This window comes from Salmo salar, chromosome 20, assembly GCF_965601325.2.
Source record: "Salmo salar chromosome 20, fSalSal1, whole genome shotgun sequence".
NCBI lineage: Eukaryota > Metazoa > Chordata > Actinopteri > Salmoniformes > Salmonidae > Salmo > Salmo salar.
The window spans coordinates 37,272,452-37,298,710 of NC_138310.1; the positions used below are offsets into that span (position 1 = coordinate 37,272,452).

At 44.4% G+C, this 26,259-nt stretch overlaps 1 protein-coding gene across 4 annotated transcripts in view; it reads left to right on the forward strand.

Annotated features, from left to right (window-relative positions):
• The window catches only part of LOC106580561 (protein patched homolog 1), a 154,343-nt gene that overhangs the window by 93,608 nt on the left and 34,476 nt on the right, over positions 1-26,259 (forward strand). For 3 of the 4 annotated variants that reach the window (XR_006760917.2, XM_082966409.1, XM_014161750.3), the window contains exons 16-17: positions 11,240-11,382; positions 20,817-21,000. Coding sequence is in view for 2 of the 4 variants with exons in the window: in XM_082966409.1 (XP_082822535.1) it covers positions 11,240-11,382; positions 20,817-21,000 (327 nt within the window). In the remaining 2 variants the exon portion in view is untranslated. Of the gene's footprint in view, positions 1-11,239; positions 11,383-15,690; positions 15,809-20,816; positions 21,001-26,259 lie in introns of those variants that run through there. The other variant, XR_006760919.2, reaches the window with a different exon arrangement.

The following is a 26,259-nucleotide window of genomic DNA, read 5'->3' on the forward strand; positions in this document are numbered from 1 at the left end:
TGTCGAGCCACCTTTTGCAGCAATTACAGCTGCAAGTCTCTTGGGGTATGTCTCTATAAGCTTGGCACATCTAGCCACTGGGATTTCTGCCCATTTTTCAAGGCAAAACTGCTCCAGCTCCTTCAAGTTGGGTGGGTTCTGCTGGTGTACAGCAATCTTTAAGTCGTACCACAGATTCTCAATTGAGGTCTGGGCTTTGACTAGGGCATTCCAAGGCATTTAAGTGTTTCCCCTTAAACCACTCCCCCTTAAACCACTCCAGTGTTGCTTTAGCAGTATGGTTAGGGTCATTGTCCTGCTGGAAGGTGAACCTCTGTCCCAGTCTCAAATCTCTTGAAGACTGAAACAGGTTTCCCTTAAGAATTTCCCTGTATTTAGCGCCATTCATCATTCCTTCAAATCTGACCAGTTTCCCAGTCCCTGCCGATGAAAAACATCCCCACGGCATGATGCTGCCACCACCATGCTTTACTGTGGGGATAATGTTCTGGGGGTGTTGGGAGATGTTGGGTTTGCGCCAGAGAAAACATTTTCCTCAATGGCCAAAAAGCTTAATTTTAGTCTCATCTGACCAGAGTACCTTCTTCCATATGTTTGGGGAGTCTCCCACATGCCTTTGGCGAACACCAAACGTGCTTGCTTATGTTTTTCTTTAAGCAATGGCTTTTTTCCTGCGCACTCTTGCGTAAAGCACAGCTCTGTGGAGCATATAGCTTAAAGTGGTCCTATGGACGGATACTCCAATCTCCGCTGTGGAGCTTTGCAGCTCCTTCAGGGTTACCTTTGTTGCCTTTCTAATGAATGCCCTCCTTGCCTGGTCCGTGAGATTTGGTGCGCAGCCATCTCTTGGCAGGTTTGTTGTGGTGCCATATTCTTTCAATTTTTTTATAATGGATTTAATGGTGCTCCGTGGGATGAATACTTTTGCAAGGCACTGTACGATATATAGGTATGCACGGTTTTTTGACATAGGTTTTTAACATTGCTGCTAAACTAGACATCGGCCGATTACGATGTTGGCATTTTTAGATAATATCGGCCAATTCCGATATGTTCACCGATATTTTATTTTATTTTTTATTTTATTTCACCTTTATTTAACCAGGTAGGCAAGTTGAGAACAAGTTCTCATTTATAATTGCGACCTGGCCAAGACAAAGCAAAGCAGTTTGACACATGCATCAACACAGAGTTACACATGGAGTAAAACAAACATACAGTCAATAATATAGTAGAAAAATAAGTCTATATACAAAGTGAGCAAATGAGGTGAGATAAGGGAGGTAAAGTCAAAAAAGGCCATGGTGGCGAGGTAAATACAATATAGCAAGTAAAACACTGGAATGGTAGATTTGCAGTGGAAGAAAGTAGAAATAGAAATAATGGGGTGCAAAGGAGCTGAATAAATAAATACAGTAGGGGAAGGGGTAGTTGTTTGGGCTAAATTATAGATGGGCTATGTACAGGTGCAGTAATCTGTGAGCTGCTCTGACACCTGGTGCTTAAAGCTAGTGAGGGAGATAAGTGTTTCCCGTTTTAGAGATTTTTGTAGTTCGTTCCAGTCATTGGCAGCAGAGAACTGGAAGGAGAGGCGGCCGAAGGAGGAATTGGCTTCGGGGGTGACCAGAGAGATATACCTGCTGGAGCGCGTGCTACAGGTGGGTGCTGCTATGGTGACCAGCGAGCTGAGATAAGGGGGAACTTTACCTAGCAGGGTCTTGTAGATGACCTGGAGCCAGTGGGTTTGTCGGCGAGTATGAAGCGAGGGCCAGCCAACGAGAGCGTACAGGTCACAGTGGTAGGTAGTATATGGGGCTTTGGTGACAAAACGGATGGCACTGTGATAGACTGCATCCAATTTATTGAGTAGGGTATTGGAGGCTATTTTGTAAATAACATCGGCGAAGTCGAGGATCGGTAGGATGGTCAGTTTTACGGGGGTATGTTTGGGAGCATGAGTGAAAGATGCTTTTTTGCGAAATAGGAAGCCAATTCTAGATTTAACTTTGGATTGGAGATGTTTGATGTGAGTCTGGAAGGAGAGTTTACAGTCTAACCAGACACCTAGGTATTTGTAGTTGTCCACATATTCAGAAGTCAGAACCGTCCAGAGTAGTGATGCTGGACAGGCGGGCAGGTGCAGGCAGCGATCGGTTGAGGAGCATGCATTTAGTTTTACTTGTATTTAAGAGCAGTTGGAGGCCACAGAAGGAGAGTTGTATGGCATTGAAGCTCGTCTGGAGGTTAGTTAACACAGTGTCCAAAGAAGGGCCAGAAGTATACAGAATGGTGTCGTCTGCGTAGAGGTGGATCAGAGACTCACCAGCAGCAAGAGCGACATCATTGATGTATACAGAGAAAAGAGTCGGCCCAAGAATTGAACCCTGTGGCACCCCCATAGAGACTGCCAGAGGTCCGGACAACAGGCCCTCCGATTTGACACACTGAATTCTATCAGAGAATATCATATATCATGCATCCCTAGTTAAAACTGTAACTTAAAGTGGGTACAGCCTCAGTGTTCACAGTAAATGCACGCTGACATTTACTCAGTGCCAAAAAAATACATTGAATGTAATCTTGATAGTTCTGTTGGTCTAGAATGTGTAGAATGTGGTCCTGTTTTTGATGTGGTCATGATTGTGTGTTCAGTTCAGTTTTGTAGACTAGAGTGGGGTTGTGTTTAATATGTTGTGATGTATGGTTATGATATGGTTATGTTAAGGTTGTTTTGTGATGTTTGGTTATGTTATGGTTGTGTTGTGGTCGTTTTGTGTGTTGTGTTGTGATGTATGGTTATGTTATTGTTGCTTTGTGTGTTATGATGAATAGTTTTGCAACATGGTCTCAGGGCATTTCATATTATTATGTAACTATGTTACGAATTACAATTCATATGATATGTTATAAATTACAATTTGCACAATATGTTACAAATTAGCAAAACGAATGATATGTTATGAATCCCAATTTGTTTTGCTATTGTTAGATAGGTGGCTAACGCTAACATTCGCTATTAATAAACATTGTTTAAAAACACCTGTTGAAAATCTGGTGTTTCTATGTCAAACAGTTTTGTTATATTTCAGTCTTCTGTGATGCATATAGTGTAATATTGGGATGCAAACTCAAAATGGAATACATTTCAACTCTATATCTGACATGGTACAGGTGTCTTATTTTTGTAAGCCCATAACAAACGTTGACACTACACATCCAAGTATATCGGACCAAATTATGAAAGACAAGAATTGTACTTTTAAATTCCGTAAAGTCAGTGTGGAAGAGGTGAAAAAATGATTGTTGTCTGTCAACAATGACAAGCCACCAGGGTCTGACAATCTAGATGAAAAATGATTGAGGATAAAAGTAGACAATATTGCCACTCCTATTTGCCACATCTTCAATTTAAGCCTACAAGAGAGCATGTGCCCTCAGGCCTGGAGGGAAGCTAAAGTCATTCCGCTACCCAAGAATAGTAAAGACCCCTTTACTGGCTCAGATAGTCAACCAATCAGCCTGTTACCAACCCTTACTAAACTTCTGGAAAAAATTGTGTTTGACCAGATACAATGCTATTTTACAGTAAACAAATTGACAACAGAATTTCAGCATGCTTATAGGGAAGGACACTCAACAAGCACAGCACTTACACAAATGACTGATGATTGGCAGAGAGAAATTGATGATAAAATGATTGTGGGGGCTGTCTTGTTAGACTTCAGTGCAGCTTTTGACATTATTGAGCATAGTCTGCTGCTGGAAAAACATGTGTTATGGCTTTACATCCCTTTCTATAATGTGGATAACGAGTTACTTGTCTAACAGAACACAGAGGGTGTTCTTTAATGGAAGCCTATCAAATATAATCCAGTTAGAATCAGGAATTCCCCAGGGTAGCTGTTTAGGCCCCTTGCTTTTAAATTGTTTTTACTAACATGCCACTGACTTTGAGTAAAGCCAGAGTTTCTATGTATGCGGATGACTCAACAATATGCACGTCAGCTACTACAATGACTGAAATGACTGCAACACTCAACAAAGAGCTGCAGTTAGTTTCACAGTGATGGCAAGGAATAAGTTAGCCCTGTAAGGTTCTTCTTTTCTTTTCTTAGTCAACCTTATGTTCTTTTTCTTTGTGTTCTTGACCGTAGCCCTGTTTCTTGGTGTTCTTAATTTTTGTTCATTGATTTCACCTGGGTTAGTTTCTCACCTGGTCTCATCAGCTCCCTATTTAATTCATAATCTTTCTGTTTGTATGGTTGTGAGTTATTGTTTGTTTTTGACTGTCTACCTGTGTTTGACCATTGCCTGCCTGTGACCATGATTCCTGCCTTCTGTGAAAGCTTAATAAACATCTGCCGTGCTCTGCGCGGGAATCTACACCTTTTTCTCCCTGAGTATTCATTGCAGAATACCTCACTTAAAAACGGAATGGATTCAGTGGAGCTACAGCGGCACCTAAGCCCAGCAAGAAGAGCTTATGGAGGAAATGTGCCATCTTCTCCGCCAGCCTATCCCTACTCCTCCGATGCCAGGTATCGTAACCCATAGCCCTCCTTCATTCATATCCATGCCTGGAAAATATGACGGTTCACCTGGGAAATGTCAGGGATTTCTGATGAAATGCAGAAAATACATTGAGCACAAACCCACTAACTTTGCCACCGACAAGCAGGTTGGATTTTGTTGTCTCTACTCACAGGCAAAGCCCTGGATTGGTCCACCGTCATATGGACTGCCAACACCACAGAACTCGGATCCGAGACCCATTTCCACACCCTCTTCAAATTGGTATTCGATCACTCTCCCTCCGGTCGGCCTATAGGATATTTCCTCATAGAACTTCAACAAGGACGCAATTCAGCTGCCGAGTATGCCCTCGAGTTCCGCTCCATGGCTGCAGGGAGTGGATGGAATGAGGCAGCTTTACTTACCGTCTACCGAAGAGGGCTCAACAGGGAACTTCAGGCAGAGCTGGCCTGTAGAAGTGACCTTCAGAATTTAAATCAATACATTCTTATGTCCATCTCCATCGACCACCTCATCACCGAAGAACTCTGCCACCCAGGAACCTGAAACCTTCTCATTCCATCATCCCGTCCAAGTCTTCCAGAGCCCATGCAGTTAGGGGCGTTTGTAAGGCCGTAGGGCCTGCTTCTCCAGTTGTCTTAGCCTACTGACTTACTTAGCCTACTGACTTACTCCCTGGAGTGTCCCCAATGAAGGGCTGTGTTTACCCCCTATCTATCCCGGAAAATGAGGTAATGGAGAACTACATTGATGAATCACTCGAAAACGGTTTCATTTGTCCTTCTTCCCCGGCTGCGTCCAGCTTCTTCTTCATTGGAAAAAAGGACGCTGGTCTCTGTCCATGTATTGATTATCGTTCCCTGAATGACATCACGGTCAGGAACTGTTTCCCTCTTCCTCTGATCCCAGTGACCCTTGAACAAGTGGTCCACGCCAATATGTATACTAAACTCGACCTGTGATGTGCATATAATCTTGTCCGTATACGTGAAGGCGACGAATGGAAGACCTTTATCACCGCTCGAGGGAACTACGAATACCTGGTCATGCCCTACGGCCTTACAAACGCCCCCAGCGTCTTCCAATCCTTTATGAATGAGGCTTTCCAGGATATGATCAACCGCTTTCTCATCATCTACATTGATGACATCCTGATTTACTCCTACTCCCTGAAGGGACAGATACAGCATGTGCAAAAGGTTCTTCAATGGCTCCTTGACCATAACCTTTATGTGAAGACTGAAAAGAGTGCCTTCCATGTAACCACGGTAAACTTCCTCGGCTTCGTACTGACACCTGGAGGGGTCAGCATGGATGAGAACAAAGTCACCGCCATCAGTAACTGGCCCAAACCCACCACCGCTAAGGAACTCCAACGTTTCATTGGGTTCTCTGACTTCTATCGCCGGTTCATTCGGAACTTCAGTTCTACGGCCACTCCCCTCACCGCCCTTACCAGCCAAAAGACCTGGACCCTTCAATGGACTGATACGGCCCTGACTTGAAAACGCCACTGACTTGAAACGCCTCTTGACCACACTTCCTGTCCTTCGCCAACCTGATCCGACCCTTCCTTTCACCCTGGAGGTGGATGCCTCCGAAGTAGGAGTAGGAGCCATATTCTCTCAGCGGGTGGGAACACCTCCCAAATCACATCCCTGTGCCTTCTTCTCCAGGAAGTTGTCCCCCGCTGAGAGAAATTACAATGTGAGGAACAGAACTCCTCCCCATCAAGCTGGCCCTCGGGGAGTGGCGCCACTGGTTGGAGGGCACACAACATCCCTTTCTCATCCTGACAGATCATCGTAACCTGGAATATATCAGAAGGTCCAAGAGGTTAAACTCCAGACAAGCCCGCTGGGCTATCTTCTTCACACGTTTCCATTTTCATGTTACTTACATCCCTAGAAGGAAAAACGTAAACGCTGATGCTCTCTCCCACCAGTTTGACCTTCCGACCAGTAACTCAGACCCTACACCCATTCTTCCTTCCTCTTGCATTATGGGACCGGTATAGTGGGAGGTTCACTCTGCCATACAAGGCCTAACCTCAGACCCGGCTTCTCCTGAGACACCAGCTGGGAAGAGTTACGTACCAGCAGCTGTTAGATCCCAACTGATGCAATGGTGTCACACGTCCTTGGGGTCAGGACATCCGGGCATTACACAAACCACCAAACTACTAGCCCTGAAGTTCTGGTGGTCCTCACTGGCATCCGACGTAAGGGATTACGTACTCTCCTGTCCAGTCTGCACCCAAACCAAAAGCCCTCGTCATCTCCTTTCTGAGAAGCTTCAACCTTTGCCAATCCCTCACAGACCCTTGTCCCACGTAGCTGTTGACTTCATCACAGACCTTCCTGAATCCTCTGGTAACACCAACATCCTTGTCATAGTAGACCATTCTGGGCGTATCCCCCACACCGCCCGCTGATCCCCCCCGCTTCTGTGACGCTGGAGGAACCAGACCGTGGGTCATCGCCGGAGGCTCTGAACTGCCGACCGCCGCTGAAGACTCTGGGCTGCAGACCGCCGCTGAAGACTCTGGGCTGCAGACCGCCGCTGAAGACTCGGGGCTGCTGATCGTCGCTGAAGACTCTGGGCTGGGGACCGTCGCTGAAGACTCGGGGCTGCGGATCGTCGCTGAAGACTCGGGGCTGCGGACCGTCGCTGAAGACTCGGGGCTGCGGACCGTTGCTTAAGACTCGGGGCTGCGGACCGTCGCTGAAGACTCGGGGCTGCGGACCGTCGCTGAAGACTCGGGGCTGCGGACCGTCGCTGAAGACTCGGGGCTGCGGACCGTCGCTGAAGACTCGGGGCTGCGGACTGTCGCTGGAGGCTCCGGACTGAGGAGCGTCGCTGGAGGCTCCGGACTGGGGAGCGTCGCTGGAGGCTCCGGACTGGGGAGCGTCGCTGGAGGCTCCGGACTGGGGAGCGTCGCTGAGGCTCCGGACTGGAGAGCGTCGCTGGAGGCTCCGGACTGGAGAGCGTCGCTGGAGGCTCCGGACTGGAGAGCGTCTCTTGTAGGTTCCGGACCGGGGACCGTCGCTGCAGGCTCCGTGCCATGGATCATCACTGGAGGCTTTGTGCCATGGATCATCACTGGAGGCTTTGTGCCATGGATCATCACTGGAGGCTCCGGGCCATGGATTATCACTGGAGGCTTCATGCCATGGATCATCCCTACAGGCTCCGGGCCATGGATCATCACTGGAGGCTTCGTGCCATGGATCATCCCTACAGGCCCCGGGCCATGGATCCTCACTGGAGGCTTCGTGCCATTGATTATCACTACAGGCTCCGGGCCATGGATCATCACTGGAGGCTTCGTGCCATGGATTATCACTGGAGGCTTCGGACCATTGATCATTACTGGAGGCTTCCTACGTGGAGCTGGAACCGGTCTCACCAGACTGGGGAGACGCACAGGAGACTGGGTGCGCAGAGCAGGCACAGGGCACACTGGGCCGTGGAGGCGCACTGGAGGTCTGGAGCTCAGGGCTGGCACACCCCGTCCTGGCTGGATGGTCAGTGTAGCCCAACAAGGGCGGGGCGCTGGTACAGAACGAACTGTGCTGCGCTGGTGAACGGGGGGTACCGTGCGTGGAGCAGGCGCAGGATAACCTGGGCCTTAGAGACGCAGTGGAGACCAGATACGCTGAGCTGGCGCACTTCTTCCTGGCTGACGGCCAACTCTAGCATGGCAACGGTGAGGAGCTTGCACCGAGCGCACCGGGCTGCGCACTGGCGACACAGTGTGCATCACCGCATAACACGGCGCTTGCTCGGTCACTCGCTCCCCAAGGTAAGCACGGGGAGTTGGCTCAGGTCTCCGCCTTAGCCATTCTACCCGTGTGCCCCCCCAAAAAAACTTTTTTTGCCGCTGCCTCTCGGGCCTCCGTTGTTGCCTTGCCTGTCGATTTCGTCACTGTACCTCCCTCGCTGCTTCCACCTGTTCCCATGGGAGCGATCCCTTCTGGCCTGGATCTCCTCCCACGTCCAGGATCCTTTGCCATCCAGGATGTCCTCCCATGTCTAGTCCATCGGCCCACACTGCTTAGTCCTTTGGTGGTGGGATCTTCTGTCACGATCGTCAAAAGGAGTGGACCAAAGCGCAGCGTGGTAAGTGTTCATTGTAGTATTTTATTACCTCAGAGCACTACAAACAAAAAGGAATAAACAATGAATACGACCGTAACGTCTTGTAGGCTTAACAAGCAGTACAAAATAAGATCCCACAGCTACAAGTGGGGAAAGGCTGCCTAAGTATGATTCCTAATCAGAGACAACGATAGACAGCTGCCTCTGATTAGGAACCATACTCGGCTCAAAACAAAGAAATAGACACCATAGAATGCCTGACCTAACCACATAGAGAAACAAACCGTCTCTCTCAGGTCAGGGCGTGACAGAGTCGGTATATGGCCTGGGCCGAATATGCTCAGAACTCACTCATGCACACATCCCTCCGCCTTACTCCGTTTCAGTGTTTCCCTGGGAGGCGGAGCCTGGTACTGTCCCAGCTGTCAACGACTGGTTTCTGCATAGTGAGTGGGTATGGGAGACCACTAACTGGCATCTGCAGGAAGCCTCTAATACCCAGAAACGCTTTGCCTACAGACGCCGTCGACCTACGCCACTCTTTCACCCCAGACAGCGTGTGGCTCTCTACCAGAGACATCCGGCTCCGCCTCCCCTGCAAAAAGTTCTGTCCTCGCTTCATTGGTCCATTCAAGATAACCCATCGCATCAACCCTGTCACGTACCGCCTCCAGTTACTCCGTCAGTATAAAATCTCCTCGTCCTTTCATGTGTCTCTGTTAAAACCGGTTCTCTTCATCCTCCAGTCTCAACTCGCAGTGCACCCCCACTGTTGGACGTCGGAGGGGAACCTGCCTACGCCATTCGGGCCATCCTTTATTCCAAACGCCTGAGAGCTCGCATCTACTACCTAGTGGACTTGGAAGGTTATGGGCCTGAAGACCGGTCCTGGGTCCCCGACCAAGACATCCTCAACCCAGAGATGATTCAGGCATTTCACCATGATCGTCCCGCTCTCCGACCTCGGTGTGAACGGGGACTACTGTGAACCCAGGACCGGTCTTCAGGCCCATAACCTTCCAAGTCCACTAGGTAGTAGATGCGAACAGACCCACTGGACATCATCCTTGACGCAGAACGTCAGATCAGTCCACGACCTCGTCGAACCAGCCTGCCGGACCTCGCCCCCTGCTTTTCTTTTCTTAGTCAACCTTGTGTTCTTTTTTCTTTGTTCTTCAACATAGCCCAGTTTCTTTGCGTTCTGGAACGTAGCCCTGTCTTTCATTTTTGTTCATTTATTTCATATGTGTTTGTTTCTCACCTGGTCTCATCAGCTCCCTATTTAGTTCAGTTCTTTCTGTTTGTATGGTTGTGGGGTATTGTTTGTTTTGACTGCCTACATGTATTTGACTATTGCCTGTGACCACGATTACTGCCTTCTGCGAAGGCTTAATAAACATCTGCTGCGCTCTGCGCGTGAATTTAAATATATTTCTGAAACTAAAAGCATTGTATTTGGAACATAACACTCACTAAACCCTAAACCTCAACTAAATCTTGTAGTAAATAATGTGGAAGTTGAGATGACTAAACTGCTTGGAGTAACACTAGATTGTAAACTGTCATGGTCAAAACATACTGATGCAGTAGTAGCTAAGATGGGGAGAAGTCTGTCTATAATAAAGCGATGCTCTGCCTTCCTAACAACACCATCAACAAGGCAGGTCCTACAGGTCCTAGTTTTGTTGCACTTTGACTACTGTTCAGTAGTGTGGTCAGGTGCCACAAAAAATGACTTTGGAAAATTGAAATTGGCTCAGAACAGGGCAGCACGGCTGGCCCTTGTACACACAGAGAGCTAATATTAATATGCATGCCAAACTCTCCTGGCTGAAATTGGAGGAGAGATTGATTTCATCACTACTTTTATTTATGAGAGGTACTGATATGTTGAATGCACCGAGTTGTCTGTTTGAACTACTGGCACACAGCTCGGACATCCATGCATACCCCACAAGACATGCCACAAGAGGTCTCTTCACAGTCCCCAAGTCCAGAACAGACTATGGGAGGGACACGGTACTACATAGAGCCATGACTACATGGAACTCTATTCCACATCAAGTAACTGACGCAAGCAGTAAAATTTGATTTAAAAACAAATAAAAAAACACCTTATAGAACAGTGGGGACTGTGAAGCAACACAAACATTGGCACTGACACATGCATACACACACACACATACGAAAACATACGCACTATACATACACATGGATTTAGTACTGTAGATGTGTGGTAGTGGTGGAGTAGGGGCCTGAGGGCACACAATGTGTTGTGAAATCTGTGAATGTATTGTAATGTTTAAAAATTGTATAAACTGCCTTAATTTTACTGGACGACAGAAAGAGTAGCTGCTGCTTTGGCAGAAGCTAATGGGGATCCATAATAAGTACAAATACAAAATACAACAATGTTTGTGAGGTGTATACTTTTGTGATTTAGCCCACTGCAGTAATTATTAACCTTCTGTCTTATGTAACCATATCAAACATAACATATACTAATTTATTGTCCCGGATTTACGTGTACTATGTTACGTCTAGTCTATAAGACGAGTCTGGGTTTTGTTATGGTTGTGTTATGGTTGTGGTTGTGTGTCTACAGCTCTGCAGGAAGCATTTGACCAGGACTGGGAAGCAGGTTGGATCACACAGAGCAGCTACAGGAACGGTTCAGACGACGGGGTCCTGGCCTACAAACTACTGGTACAGACCGGACGCAGGGAAAGGCCCATCAGCGTTAACCAGGTGAAAGACATTTATTAATACCAGACTAAACCCTTTAACTTCAACCAGGTGAAAGCCATTTATTAATATTGGGCTAAACCCTTTAACCTCTATGGGCTAGGTGGGACGTCACCGTCCCACTCTATTCAACAGCCAGTGGAACAGTGTGGCGCGAAATACAAAAACCTCAAAAATGCAATAATTTCAATTTTTCAAACATACAACTATTTTACACCATTTTAAAGATAAGATTCTCGTTAATCTAACCACATTGTCCGATTTCAAAAAGCCTTTACAGCAAAACCAAAACATTAGATTATGTTAGGAGAGTACATAGCCCAAAATAATCACACAGCCATTTTCCAAGCAAGCATATATGTCACAGAAACCCAAAACACAGCTAAATGAAGCACTAACCTTTGATGATCTTCATCAGATGACACTCCTAGGACATTATGTTATACAATACATGCATGTTTTGTTCAATCAAGTTCATATATATATATATATCAAAAAAACAGCTTTTTACATTGGCGTGTGATGTTCAGAAAATGTATCCCCACCGAAAACTTCCAGTGAATTTACTAAATTACTAATCATAAACGTTGACAAAATACATAACAATTATTTTAAGAATTATAGATACAGAACTCCTTTATGCAATCGCTATGTCAGATTTTAAAATAGCTTTTCGGCGAAAGCACATTTTGCAATATTCTGAGTACATAGCTCAGCCATCACGGCTAGCTATTTTGACACCCGCCAACTTCGGGGCACACTAAACTCAGAATTAGTATTAGAAAAATGGTATTACCTTTGCTGATCTTCATCAGAATGCACTCACAGGCCTGCTACTTCCACCATAAATGTTTTTGTTCCAAATAATCCATAGTTATGTCCAAATACCTCTGTTTTGTTCGTGCGTTCAGGTCACTATCCAAAGGGTAACGCGCGAGCGCATTTCAAGACAAAATAATTCAAAATGTTCCATTACCGTACTTAGAAGCATGTCAAACGCTGTTTAAAATCAATTTTTATTGTATTTTTCTCGTAAAATAGCGATAATATTCCAACCGGACAATAGTGTATTCATTCAAAGAGGAAAAGAAAAAACTGCGTGGTCTCGTGAACGCGCATATCCAATCTCTTAGTCACCAGGCAGACCACTGAGAAACTGAGCTACCATACTCTGCCCAGAGACAGGAGACGCCTCAATCTGCTTTCTGAAGGCTTTAGAGAGCCAATGGAAGCCTTAGAAAGTGCTGCGTAACCCCAGAGATACTGTAGTTTCGAAAGGGACTAGAAAGAAGAACTACAAATTCTCAGACAGGCCACTTCCTGCTTGGAATTTTCTCAGGTTTTTGCCTGCCATATGAGTTCTGTTATACTCACAGACACCATTCAAACAGTTTTAGAAACTTCAGAGTGTTTTCTATCCAAATCTACTAATAATATGCATATTCTCGTTTCTGGGCAAGAGTAGTAACCAGTTGAAATCGGGTACGTTTTTTATCCGGCCGTGAAAATACTGCCCCCTAGCCCAGACAGGTTAACCTCTCTGGGAAATGTGGGACGCTATAGCAGCCAGTGAAATAGCAGGGCGCCAAATTCAAAACAACAAATATCTCATAATTCAAATTTCTCAAACATACAACTATTTTACACCATTTTAAACATGAACTTCTCATTAATCCAACCACATTGTCCAATTTCAAAAAGGCTTTACGGCGAAAGCATAGCATTAGATTATGTTAGGACAGCGCCGAGACAAGAAAAACCACACAGCCATTTTCCAAGCAAGGAGAGGCATCACAAAAACCAGAAATACAGCTAAAATGAATCACTAACCTTTGATGATCTTCATCAGATGGCACTCATAGGACTTCATGTTACACAATACATGTATGTTTTGCTCGATAAAGTTCATATTTATATCCAAAAACCCCATTTTACATTGGCGTGTAATGTTCAGAAATGTTTTGTCTCCCAAAACTTCCGGTGAATGAGCACATCAATTTACAGAAATACTCATCATAAACGTTTGTAAAATATTAAACTGTTATTCAAAGAATTATAGATACACTTCTCCTTAATGCAACCGCTGTGTCAGATTTCAAAAAAACTTTGCAGCGAAAGCACACTTTTCAATAATCTGAGTACAGCGCTCCGAGACGTGGAGTCAACAAAACTCAGAAATAACATTATAAATATTCACTTACCTTTGATGATCTTCGTCGGAATGCACTCCCAGGAATCCCAGTTCCCCAATAAATGTTCATTTGTTTCGATAAAGTCCATATATATGTTCAAATACCTCCTTTTTGTTCGCGCGTTCGGTAGAGTACTCCAAATGCACTGTGCTCGCGCAGTTAAGTTCAGACGAAAAGTCCAAAAAGTTATATTACAGACGATGTATAGAATGTCAAACGATGTATAGAATCAATCTTTAGGATGTTTTTATCATAAATCTTCCATAATATTCCAACCGGACGATTCCTTTGTCTTCAAAAAAGAAAAGGAACACAGCTAACTCTCACGGGAGTGCGCGCCACTGAGCTCATGTCATTTTCTCAGTCAGCTACTTCCAGGAGCTCTTATTCTCTCCCCATTCACAGTAGAAACATGAAACAACGTTCTAAAGACTGTTGACATCTAGTGGAAGCCTTAGGAAGTGCAAAATGAACCCTAAGTCACTGTATACTGGATAGGGAATCACTTGAAAAACTACAAACCTCAGATTTCCACACTTCCTGGTTGGATTTTTCTCCGATTTTTGCCTGCCATTTGAGTTCTGTTATACTCATAGACATCATTCAAACAGTTTTAGAAACGGCAGAGTGTTTTCTATCCAAATATACTAATAATATGCATATCCTACCTTCTGGGCCCGAGTAGCAGGCAGTTTAATTTGGGCATGTCATTCACCTGAATTTCCGAATACTGCCCCCTGTCACTAAAAAGTTAACTTCAACCAGGTGAGAGCCATTTATTAATATTGGGCTAAACCCTTTAACTTCAACCAGGTGAGAGACATTTTTTAATACCAAACTAAACCCTTTCACTTCAACCAGGTGAAAGCCATTTATTAATACCAAACTAAACCCTTTCACTGTTTCAGGTGAGACTGGTCTCCAACCCATTTATTAAAACAAAGTGAGTTTGTGATCAAAACCCATTTCAACTAGGTGGGAGTACAGTATAATGAAAATCCTTTATCTGAACCAGTTGGGTGTTGGATCGTATGTCATTCACTTTAACCAGGGGATAACTTGATGATTACTCCAAAGCAAGCCTGTCAGCCTGTCAAGAATGCATGTTGATGCTCTGTAATGTTCTATTATCATGCCCTTCTAATCTCTTGTCCTGGCATGTAGCAGTGGTACAGTAGGATTGTACAAAATTAGATTTGAATAATCTTTGGAGAATGGTATACTGAGTGGGTCTTTGTGCGTAATGTGCGGGTGTGCGTTGTAACGGTTTTAGCTTGACTTGAGGTTAGTAGGCCAGGTAGGTCGGCCTACCAGAGAAATTGTATGAATTTTCCTTGTGTTTGGTGAGTCAGTGTCATCTGTCAGTCATGATTAAATGATTAGAGTGAATCCCAAGTGAACTCAGTCGCAAGAAAATGTCCATTCATAAATTCTGAATTCAATAACCACCCGTTCCACACAGCAATACCAATGATAAGGATTCACTATCTTTTCGCCAACAACTGAACACATAACCCAACACGGAGTAAATCACAATAAAAAGTAATGAAATACCACTAGAAAAAAGTTGTAATCAGTCGGCCAGTCAGTCAATCCAATCCGCCAACAGATCTCCAGTGGAGAAAGGCCACGGTGAACAGCTGATATCAACAGAGATTTGTCCAACAATAGAAATGAGAGGAGCTTATCTTTGTTAGTCTTACGACAGGGCTACAATGCACACTGTTAAGTAAAACTAAACGGTCTAAAGGAGCTATGGAAATGAGGGTTTGACTACCTCATTCGCACCACCATCACCCATCTTTGCGCAGCTAATGCTGGCAATTTAATAATAGGGAATTAAAGTGGAAGCGCAGCGTTGGGAGGCGAAGCACTGAGGCAGTTCAGACAAATTTTGGACCGTCATAGGCTTCTCTCTCTCTCTCTCTCTCTCTCTCTCGCTCTCTTTCTACCCACTCGCTCTCTCTTGCTGATGACTTTACCAAGCCCAGGAATTTTAAGCCCTTGCTGGGACTGCAAGCTACCCTCTGAAAAAGCTATTAAGCCATTTTCTGCTTTCTACAGGCTAGAGATGCCTGACTCTAACCATAGTGTGTCTTTGTGTTCCCTTCTGTTTCAGATAAGACTGTTTTACAGCTTTACAGTGTTCCTAGTTCCTAGCTGGGTGTGATAGTAAGCTGCTAGACAGAGGAAGGGGAAATAGATTACAATATAACGCCTCCTGGAGTCTCTCTAAGGTATATATGTTGGTGTGTGTGTGTGTGTGTGTGGTGTACTTGGTGTACCATAGATTCTCCACTATTTGGATAATTGTGTAGCCTAGCAGTATATCCCAAATGGTGGTCTGCTACAGATGTTGTTCTGTTAGTTGGATGGGCTTTTGCCTTTGGTTGGTTGTTGGTGAACCACTGGCCTAGATGTCACAAAACAGTCAGGGCCTGGGAGGCATGCTGGTGTGCGGGCAGCCCTGAAATGTCACTTTCTGTGCCAGTGAAGGAAGTGAAGCTGGCTGTGTGCTGCAGGGCGAAGGGCCGCCGGCCGTGCTCCATGGGCTTCCCATGACAGCTTAAAGACATACAGTTGTTACGTATCCTTAATGCAAGACAGACCTCTCTCTCTTTCCCCCTCTCTCCTCTTTCTCTCTCTCTCTCTCTCTCCCTCTCTCCTCTTTCTCTTTTTCTCTCTCTCTTCTCTCCCCTCCCTCTGTTCATTTTCTCTGTTCTCGGCTGCCGCATCCCCCTTCAATGAGTGAAGAGGAGCTGAGACCTACGTGATCTCTTTCAGACAACACTCTGTGTGTGTGTGTGTGTGTGTGTGTGTGTGTGTGTGTGTGTGTGTGTGTGTGTGTGTGTGTGTGTGTGTGTGTGTGTGTGTGTGTGTGTGTGTGTGTGTGTGTGTGTGTGTGTGTGTGTGTAAGAGTACGTGTGTGCATTTTTGTGTCAAAGTGTGCATGCATATACTGTACAGTAGTAACTGTATTTTTTCCCCTATCAAATTAAGAACAGATATTTTCCAACCCCAGCACACCACAGCTTTCTGGGGAGGGATTCCTTATGGCCGAGGGTATTATATGGGAGCTGGTGATGTGTGTGTTTCAGAGACAGAGATAGAGGGCAGGCTTCGAGGGACTCCTACGGTAGATACACCTATAGCTAATCTCTTGGCAGTACTGTGGAAACCTACCAAAAAAGGGACTATGCCAGTTCTGGACTTACTAGATTTACACATCTGTTTTTTCTGGATCTATGTCAAGTAATGCAAGGGGAAAAAATGGTACAGCAGCCATTTTGGGAGGGGATGTGGATGACCACACACCATAGGCAACAACAAATTAATTCCCTTTTAGACATCTTCCTGGACAAAATGTTTCACTGTAATAGTGAAGGTGTAAACTTGGCAGAAGAAAACCTAAACAGTATATTTGACCTTACAGCTTCCACATCAAATCTAACATTTTCAAGAAAATTAACAACAATGACAAATGGTTTGATGAAAAATGCAAAAACCTATGAAAGAAATTGAGAAACCTATCCAACCAAAAACATAAAGACCCAGAAAACCTGAGCCTGCGCCTTCAGTACGGTGAATCACTAAAACGATACAGAAATACACTACAGAAAAAGATAGAACAGCATGTCAGAAACCAGCTCAATGCAACTGAAGAATCCATGGACTCTAACCACTTCTGGGTAAACACTAAACAAACAACAACACAAAGAGTTATCTATCCAAAACAGAGATGTATGGGTAAACCCCTTCTCCAATATTTTTGGCCCTATAACAAAAACAAACAGCAACAACATATACATGATCAAATACAAATCTTAGAATTTACTATTAAAGACTACCAGAACCTCACTGGATTCTCCAATTACATTGAATGAACTACAGGACAAAATACAAACTCTTCAACCTAAAAAGACCTGTGGTGTTGATGGTATCCTCAATGAAATTATCAAATATACAGACCACAAATTCCAATTGGCTATACTTAAACTCTTTAACATCATCCTTAGCTCTGGCATCTTCCCCAATATTTGGAACCAAGGACTGATCACCCAAATCCACAAAAGGGGATACAAATTTGACCCCAATAACTATACGTCAACAGCAACCTTGGGAAAATCCTATGGATTATCATTAACAGAAGACTCGTACATGTCCTCAATGAAAACAATGTACTGAGCAAATTTCAAATGGTCTTTTTACCAAATTACCATACGGCAGACCACGTATTCACCCTGCACACCCTAATTGACGAACAAACAAACCAAAACAAAGGCAAAATCTTCTCATGCTTTGTTGCCCTAAAAAAAGCTTTTGACTCAATTTGGCATGAGGGTCTACTATTCAAATTGATGGAAAGTGGTGTTGGAGGAAAATAATACAACATTATAAAATCCATGTACACAAACACCAAGTGTGTGGTTAAATTTGGCAAAAAAACACGTTTTTTTCCACAGGGCCGTGGGGTTAGACAGGGATGCATCTTAAGACCCACCCTCTTCAACATATATATCAATGAATTGGCGAGGGCACTAGAACAGTCTGCAGCACCCGGCTACACCCTAATGGAATCTGAAGAAAAATGTCTACTGATGATCTGGTGCTTCTGTCCCCAACCAAGGAGGGCCTACAGCAGCACCGAGATCTTCTGCATAGATTCTGTCAGACCTGGGCCCAGACAGTCAAGGACTGGGATCACACATACAAAAATAATGGTGTTCCAAGAAAGGTCCAGTTGCCAGGACCAAAAATACAAATTCCATCTCGACATCGTTGCCCTAGAGCACACAAAAAACTATACATATCTCGGCCTGAACATCAGCGCCACAGGTAACATCCACAAAGCTGTGAACAATCTGAGAGACAAGGCAAGAAGGGCATTCTATGCCATCAAAAGGAGCATAACATTTGACGTACCAATTAGGATCTGGCTAAAAATATTTGAATCAGTTATAGAGCCCATTGCCCTTTATGGGTGTGAAAATTACAAAATCTGCATGCAGAATTCTGCAAAAATATCCTCAGTGTACAACGTAAAACACCAAATAATGCATGCAGAGCAGAATTTGGCTGATAATGATCAAAATCCAGAAAAGTGCTGTTAAATTCTAAAACCACCTAAAAGGAAGCAATTCCCAAACCTTCCATAACAAAGCCATCACCTACAGATAGATGAACCTGGAGAAGAGTCCCCTAAGCAAGCTGGTCTTGGGGCTCTGTTCACAAACAGACCCCACAGAGCCCCAACCAAATCATGAAAAAACAAACACACATTGAAAAGAATGAACAAAAAAACTGAACAAACTAGAATGCTATTTGACCCTAAACATAGAGTACCCAGTGGCAGAATACTTGAACAATGTGACTGACCCAAACTTAAGGAAATCTTTGACCCAGTTAGCATAGCCTTGCTATTGAGAAAGGCTGCCGCAGGCAGACCTGGCTCTCAAGAGAAGACAGATTATGTGCACACTGCCCACAAAATGAGGTGGAAACTGAGCTGCACTTCCTAACCTCCTGCCAAATGTATGACCATATTAGAGACACATATTTCCCTCAGATTACACAGACCCACAAAGAATTGGAAAACTTTTGTTTATTATCTATTTCACTTGCTTTGGCAATGTAAACGTATGTTTCCCATGCCAATAAAGCCCTTGAATTGAGAGAGAGAGAGAGTGAGAGAGAGAGAGCAACGGAAAGGGAAATAAAAGGATTGGGAAAGAGAAAGGGAGGAAACAGGTACGAGAATGAGAGTGAGGGAAAAGAGGGGGGACAGGAGAGGGGAAGGAAGCAAGCAAGGGAAGGTGAGAGAGAGAGGCTGCCTTTGCTACTGCTATCAAGAGCCCTTTTGTTCTCTGTCCGGATCTGACTGTGGTGTAAGACATTCTGGGTATCCGTAGGGGTCAGGAGAAGCAAGCGCAAGCAACATTTGTAAAGATGCTGTGTTATTTTGATAGCTTTACTCCATTTGCAGGGTGGCATTTTCTTCAGTGTTAACAGCAAGGTTAACTGCACACAGACGCACATAAGGACCCCAGCCAATTTTTTATTGTTACGCTAACTCAAGCTATCCCCCCCCAAACCTCCCTCAATACCTACCCACAGGACTCCTCCTCACCCCTACCCCGGCCTCTGAACGAGGGATTTATTGTCATGAGAAGGGTGAGTGGCGTGGAGCGGTGTGCAGTAATGGCTGCACCTCTCAGGAGGTAGCTAGCTACTAATCACCGCTCTCACAAGGGAGGGAGCTACAGCCCTCAGAGTCCCGAGAGGAGGGAAGCTAGCACTAGCCCCTAGGCTAGTTAGCTCTGTGGGGAGAAGGAGCTACAGTAGCTAGCTGCTTCTGTTAGGGAATGGAGTTAACTTAGTTGTAAGAGAAATGTGCTAGCTGGTTTGATGTGATGAAGAAGTGTGCTGTAATAGATGTAAAGGTCAGGAGCTAGCTACTAAGGCCTGAGCTATAGCCATGGGAGAGAGGGTAGCTAGCTACGAGCTATAGACATGGGAGGGAGGGAAGCTAGCAACGAGCTATAGACATGGGAGGGAGGGAAGCTATCTACGAGCTATAGCCATGGGAGGGAGGGTAGCTAGCTAGCTACTAGCCAGCCCTGTTGTGGAAGTTAGGTAACCAAATAGTTGTGTAGGGGAAATGAGGTAGCATTGTGAGAGAAAGTACAGAGGGAATCTAGTTATCTCATAGGACTAGGAGGGAGCACACTGTATCAGGGCTGTGTGAGCTAGCCTTTGCTCGCTAGTTCTGTTGGAGAGGTAGGCTGGTTCTCAACACGTTACATTCGTGCTTTTTTGTTCTCAGGAGACTAACACACTAACACATCTGACCGCACCTGAAAAGCTGATTTGACATTTCCATTTTCCATGTTTAAATTTAGGCCTAATAATTCTGTGAAGCTCACCGAGAAGTACGGGAATTTTCAGAAGGCACCAGTGTTTGACTGTTTACTTTTCTTTGGGTTGGAGAGAGGGAGAATTGTGTGGCTTATTTTTAAAGCGGGTGCGTTTTCTCATGCTCATGCATGGGTATAATTTCTGCGGTGGGTTCATCTGGAGGAAGTTTTGGTTAACATGTTGTTTCTACAATTCACTCCTGTTGCTAACCACCAATATCTCTCTCCCCCTCTCTTTCTTATTGCCTTGTCCTCCCTCTCTCTCCCCCTCACCTTCCCTCTCCTACTTCTCTCCCTCTATCCTTCTTTTCGATTATTACCTATTCTCTAGCTGACTAGGCAGCGCTTGGTGGATGCGGATGGCATCATCAACCCGGTGGCATTTTACATCTACCTGACTGCGTGGGTCAGCAACGACCCGGTGGCGTACGCAGCCTCACAGGCCAACATACGGCCACACCCCCCAGAGTGGCTCCACGACCGCACAGACTCCATGCTCGAGACACGCCTCAGCAGTGAGTGACCAATCACAGCACACTTTACTACCACAAACGCCTTTCAATGGCCAATCATATCAGACACGCTTTTTTGCTCTCAATAATTTTGTCAATTGAATTAAAAAAGACTAAGAATTTATTTAAGAAGTGTACAGGAACTCTTTTTTTTCTGCCTCTGGTACCTCTGGTAGCTCATACTGCTTTATGGTGACATGGAGCTATCCATCTGTTTGTATCACTCAACACACTCCTATACATTTATCAACTACTTGTTGTGTTTTGTGGCCTAACTATTCCATGGGTCATTTCAACTTGAGCATAACATTTTACTTTGCTCAACTTCACTTCCATAGGCTTTTATTACATTTGAGCTGCAGTTATTTTAGAGTACCTGTTTGTGTCATTCCATCTGTGGAGTTAATGACTCTTATCTACTTTCTGGTTTTAACTGAGGTAGTTTACAGTATACTGTACTGTACTGAGCTGTGTGTGTGGGGGGGGGGGGGGGGGGGATAGCATGCTGTGGTACTCTAATGGTGCCTGTGGTGAATGTCATAACTCTTACCACAACAGGCCGCTATGGATTACACACACACACTTAAAACTCTGTGACCCCAGAGCTGCCTACACCCTGTTCTCATTTCCTTACCACACACACAGAGAGCACGCGCGCACGAAGGAAAGGGAAAGAAAATGATTGGGAAATTGAAATAGAGGAAAAGGGTGTGAGAAAAAGAGTGAGGGAAAAGAGGGGGACAGGAGAGGGGAAGGGAGCAAGCAAGGGAAAGAGAGAGAGAGGCTGCCTTTGCATTACAGGGGGGAAGATGTGATTGGATAACAAGCAGTGAGTGTAAATATGATTGGCTAAGCAGGGTAGAGAGCTTGGCTGTACAGGGACCCCCTGGAGCAGAGCTATGTTGGCAGAGCTTCAACTCCCAGCCCTAATGGACATTTTATAGTAGAGATTATAATGGACCAAACCATGTTAGCAAGTAGTGCTGGCTGACCCTCCAGGCACTGGAAAGCACACAAGCACACACACCACAGAGAGTCTTTGCGGTGTCATTTTTGGGATGTTTTTGATCAATCGTATGTTTTTGAAAGAAAAGTATTTCAAAGAAAAATCCTAGGCAAAACAATATGGAATGGATTTTATAGTGTGGGTGTGGTGGGTATAAGATATTATAGTGGGTGTGGTGGGTATAAGATATTATAGTGGGTGTGGTGGGTATAAGATATTATAGTGGTGTGTGGTGGGTATAAGATATTATAGCGGGGTGTAGTGGTATTAGATATTATAGTGGGGGTGAGGTGGGTATAAGATATTATAGTGGGGTGTAGTGGGTATAAGATATTATAGTGGTGTGTGGCGGGTATAAGATATTATAGTGGGGTGAGGTGGGTATAAGATATTATAGTGGGGTGTGGTGGGTATAAGATATTATAGTGGGGTGTGGTGGGTATAAGATATTATAGTGGGGTGTGGTGGGTATAAGATATTATAGTGGGGGTGAGGTGGGTATACCATATTATAGTGGGGTGTGGTGGGTATAAGATATTATAGTGGGGTGTGGTGGGTATAAGATATTATAGTGGTGTGTGGTGGGTATAAGATATTATAGTGGGGTGAGGTGGGTATACCATATTATAGTGGGGTGAGGTGGGTATAAGATATTATAGTGGGAGTGAGGTGGGTATAAGATATTATAGTGGGGTGTGGTGGGTATAAGATTTTATAGTGGTGTGTGGTGGGTATAAGATATTATAGTGGGGTGAGGTGGGTATAAGATATTATAGTGGGGGTGAGGTGGGTATAAGATATTATAGTGGGGGTGAGGTGGGTATAAGATATTATAGTGGGGGTGAGGTGGGTATAAGATATTATAGTGGGGGTGAGGTGGGCATAAGATATTATAGTGGTGTGTGGTGGGTATAAGATATTGTAGTGGGGTGTGGTGGGTATAAGATATTATAGTGGGGTGAGGTGGGTATAAGATATTATAGTGGGGGTGTGGGTGGTATAAGATATTATAGTGGGGTGAGGTGGGTATAAGATATTATAGTGGGGTGTAGTGGGTATAAGATATTATAGTGGGGGTGAGGTGGGTATAAGATATTATAGTGGGGTGAGGTGGGTATAAGATATTATAGTGGGGGTGTGGTGGGTATTAGATATTATAGTGGGGTGTGGTGGGTATTAGATATTATAGTGGGGTGTGGTGGGTATAAGATATTATAGTGGGGTGAGGTGGGTATAAGATATTATAGTGGGGGTGAGGTGGGTATTAGATATTATAGTGGGGTGAGGTGGGTATAAGATATTATAGTGGGGTGAGGTGGGTATAAGATATTATAGTGGGGGTGAGGTGGGTATAAGATATTATAGTGGGGGTGAGGTGGGTATAAGATATTATAGTGGGGGTGAGGTGGGTATAAGATATTATAGTGGGGGTGAGGTGGGTATAAGATATTATAGTGGGGTGAGGTGGGTATAAGATATTATAGTGGGGTGTGGTGGGTATAAGATATTATAGTGGGGGTGAGGTGGGTATAAGATATTATAGTGGGGTGTGGTGGGTATAAGATATTATAGTGGGGGTGAGGTGGGTATAAGATATTATAGTGGGGTGTGGTGGGTATAAGATATTATAGTGGCGGTGAGGTGGGTATAAGATATTATAGTGGGGGTGAGGTGGGCATAAGATATTATAGTGGTGTGTGGTGGGTATAAGATATTATAGTGGGGTGTGGTGGGTATAAGATATTATAGTGGGGTGAGGTGGGTATAAGATATTATAGTGGGGGTGTGGGTGGTATAAGATATTATAGTGGGGTGAGGTGGGTATAAGATATTATAGTGGGGTGTAGTGGGTATAAGATATTATAGTGGGGGTGAGGTGGGTATAAGATATTATAGTGGGGTGAGGTGGGTATTAGATATTATAGTGGGGTGTAGTGGTATTAGATATTATAGTGGGGTGTGGTGGGTATGAGATATTATAGTGGGGTGAGGTGGGTATAAGATGTTATAGTGGGGGTGAGGTGGGTATAAGATATTATAGTGGGGGTGAGGTGGGTATAAGATATTATAGTGGGGTTGAGGTGGGTATAAGATATTATAGTGGGGTGTGGTGGGTATAAGATATTATAGTGGGGTGTGGTGGGTATAAGATATTATAGTGGTGTGTGGTGGGTAAAAGATATTATAGTGGGGTGTAGTGGGTATAAGATATTATAGTGGGGTGTGGTGGGTATAAGATATTATAGTGGGGTGTGGTGGGTATTAGATATTATAGTGGGGGTGAGGTGGGTATAAGATATTATAGTGGGGTGAGGTGGGTATAAGATATTATAGTGGGGGTGTGGGTGGTATAAGATATTATAGTGGGGTGTGGAGGGTATATGATATTATAGTGGGGTGTGGTGGGTATAAGATATTATAGTGGGGTGTGGTGGGTATAAGATATTATAGTGGGGTGTGGTGGGTATAAGATATTATAGTGGGGTGTGGTGGGTATTAGATATTATAGTAGGGGTGTGGGTGGTATAAGATATTATAGTGGCGGTGAGGTGGGTATAAGATATTATAGTGGGGTGTGGTGGGTATAAGATATTATAGTTGGGTGTGGTGGGTATAAGATATTATAGTGGGGTGTGGTGGGTATAAGATATTATAGTGGTGTGTGGTGGGTATAAGATATTATAGTGGGGGTGAGGTGGGTATACCATATTATAGTGGGGGTGTGGTGGGTATACCATATTATAGTGGGGTGTGGTGGGTATAAGATATTATAGTGGTGTGTGGTGGGTATAAGATATTATAGTGGGGTGAGGTTGGTATACCATATTATAGTGGGGTGAGGTGGGTATAAGATATTATAGTGGGAGTGAGGTGGGTATAAGATATTATAGTGGGGTGTGGTGGGTATAAGATATTATAGTGGTGTGTGGTGGGTATAAGATATTATAGTGGAGCTGAGGTGGGGTATAAGATATTATAGTGGGGGTGAGGTGGGTATAAGATATTATAGTGGGGGTGAGGTGGGTATAAGATATTATAGTGGGGGTGAGGTGGGTATAAGATATTATAGTGGGGGTGAGGTGGGTATAAGATATTATAGTGGGGGTGAGGTGGGCATAAGATATTATAGTGGTGTGTGGTGGGTATAAGATATTGTAGTGGGGTGTGGTGGGTATAAGATATTATAGTGGGGTGAGGTGGGTATAAGATATTATAGTGGGGGTGTGGGTGGTATAAGATATTATAGTGGGGTGAGGTGGGTATAAGATATTATAGTGGGGTGTAGTGGGTATAAGATATTATAGTGGGGTGTGGTGGGTATAAGATATTATAGTGGTGTGTGGTGGGTATAAGATATTATAGTGGAGTGAGGTGGGTATAAGATATTATAGTGGGGGTGAGGTGGGTATAAGATATTATAGTGGGGGTGAGGTGGGTATAAGATATTATAGTGGGGGTGAGGTGGGTATAAGATATTATAGTGGGGGTGAGGTGGGTATAAGATATTATAGTGGGGGTGAGGTGGGCATAAGATATTATAGTGGTGTGTGGTGGGTATAAGATATTGTAGTGGGGTGTGGTGGGTATAAGATATTATAGTGGGGTGAGGTGGGTATAAGATATTATAGTGGGGGTGTGGGTGGTATAAGATATTATAGTGGGGTGAGGTGGGTATAAGATATTATAGTGGGGTGTAGTGGGTATAAGATATTATAGTGGGGGTGAGGTGGGTATAAGATATTATAGTGGGGTGAGGTGGGTATAAGATATTATAGTGGGGGTGTGGTGGGTATTAGATATTATAGTGGGGTGTGGTGGGTATTAGATATTATAGTGGGGTGTGGTGGGTATAAGATATTATAGTAGGGTGAGGTGGGTATAAGATATTATAGTGGGGGTGAGGTGGGTATTAGATATTATAGTGGGGTGTGGTGGGTATAAGATATTATAGTGGGGTGAGGTGGGTATAAGATATTATAGTGGGGTGTGGTGGGTATAAGATATTATAGTGGGGTGAGGTGGGTATAAGATATTATAGTGGGGGTGAGGTGGGTATAAGATATTATAGTGGGGGTGAGGTGGGTATAAGATATTATAGTGGGGGTGAGGTGGGTATAAGATATTATAGTGGGGGTGAGGTGGGTATAAGATATTATAGTGGGGGTGAGGTGGGTATAAGATATTATAGTGGGGTGAGGTGGGTATAAGATATTATAGTGGGGTGTGGTGGGTATAAGATATTATAGTGGGGGTGA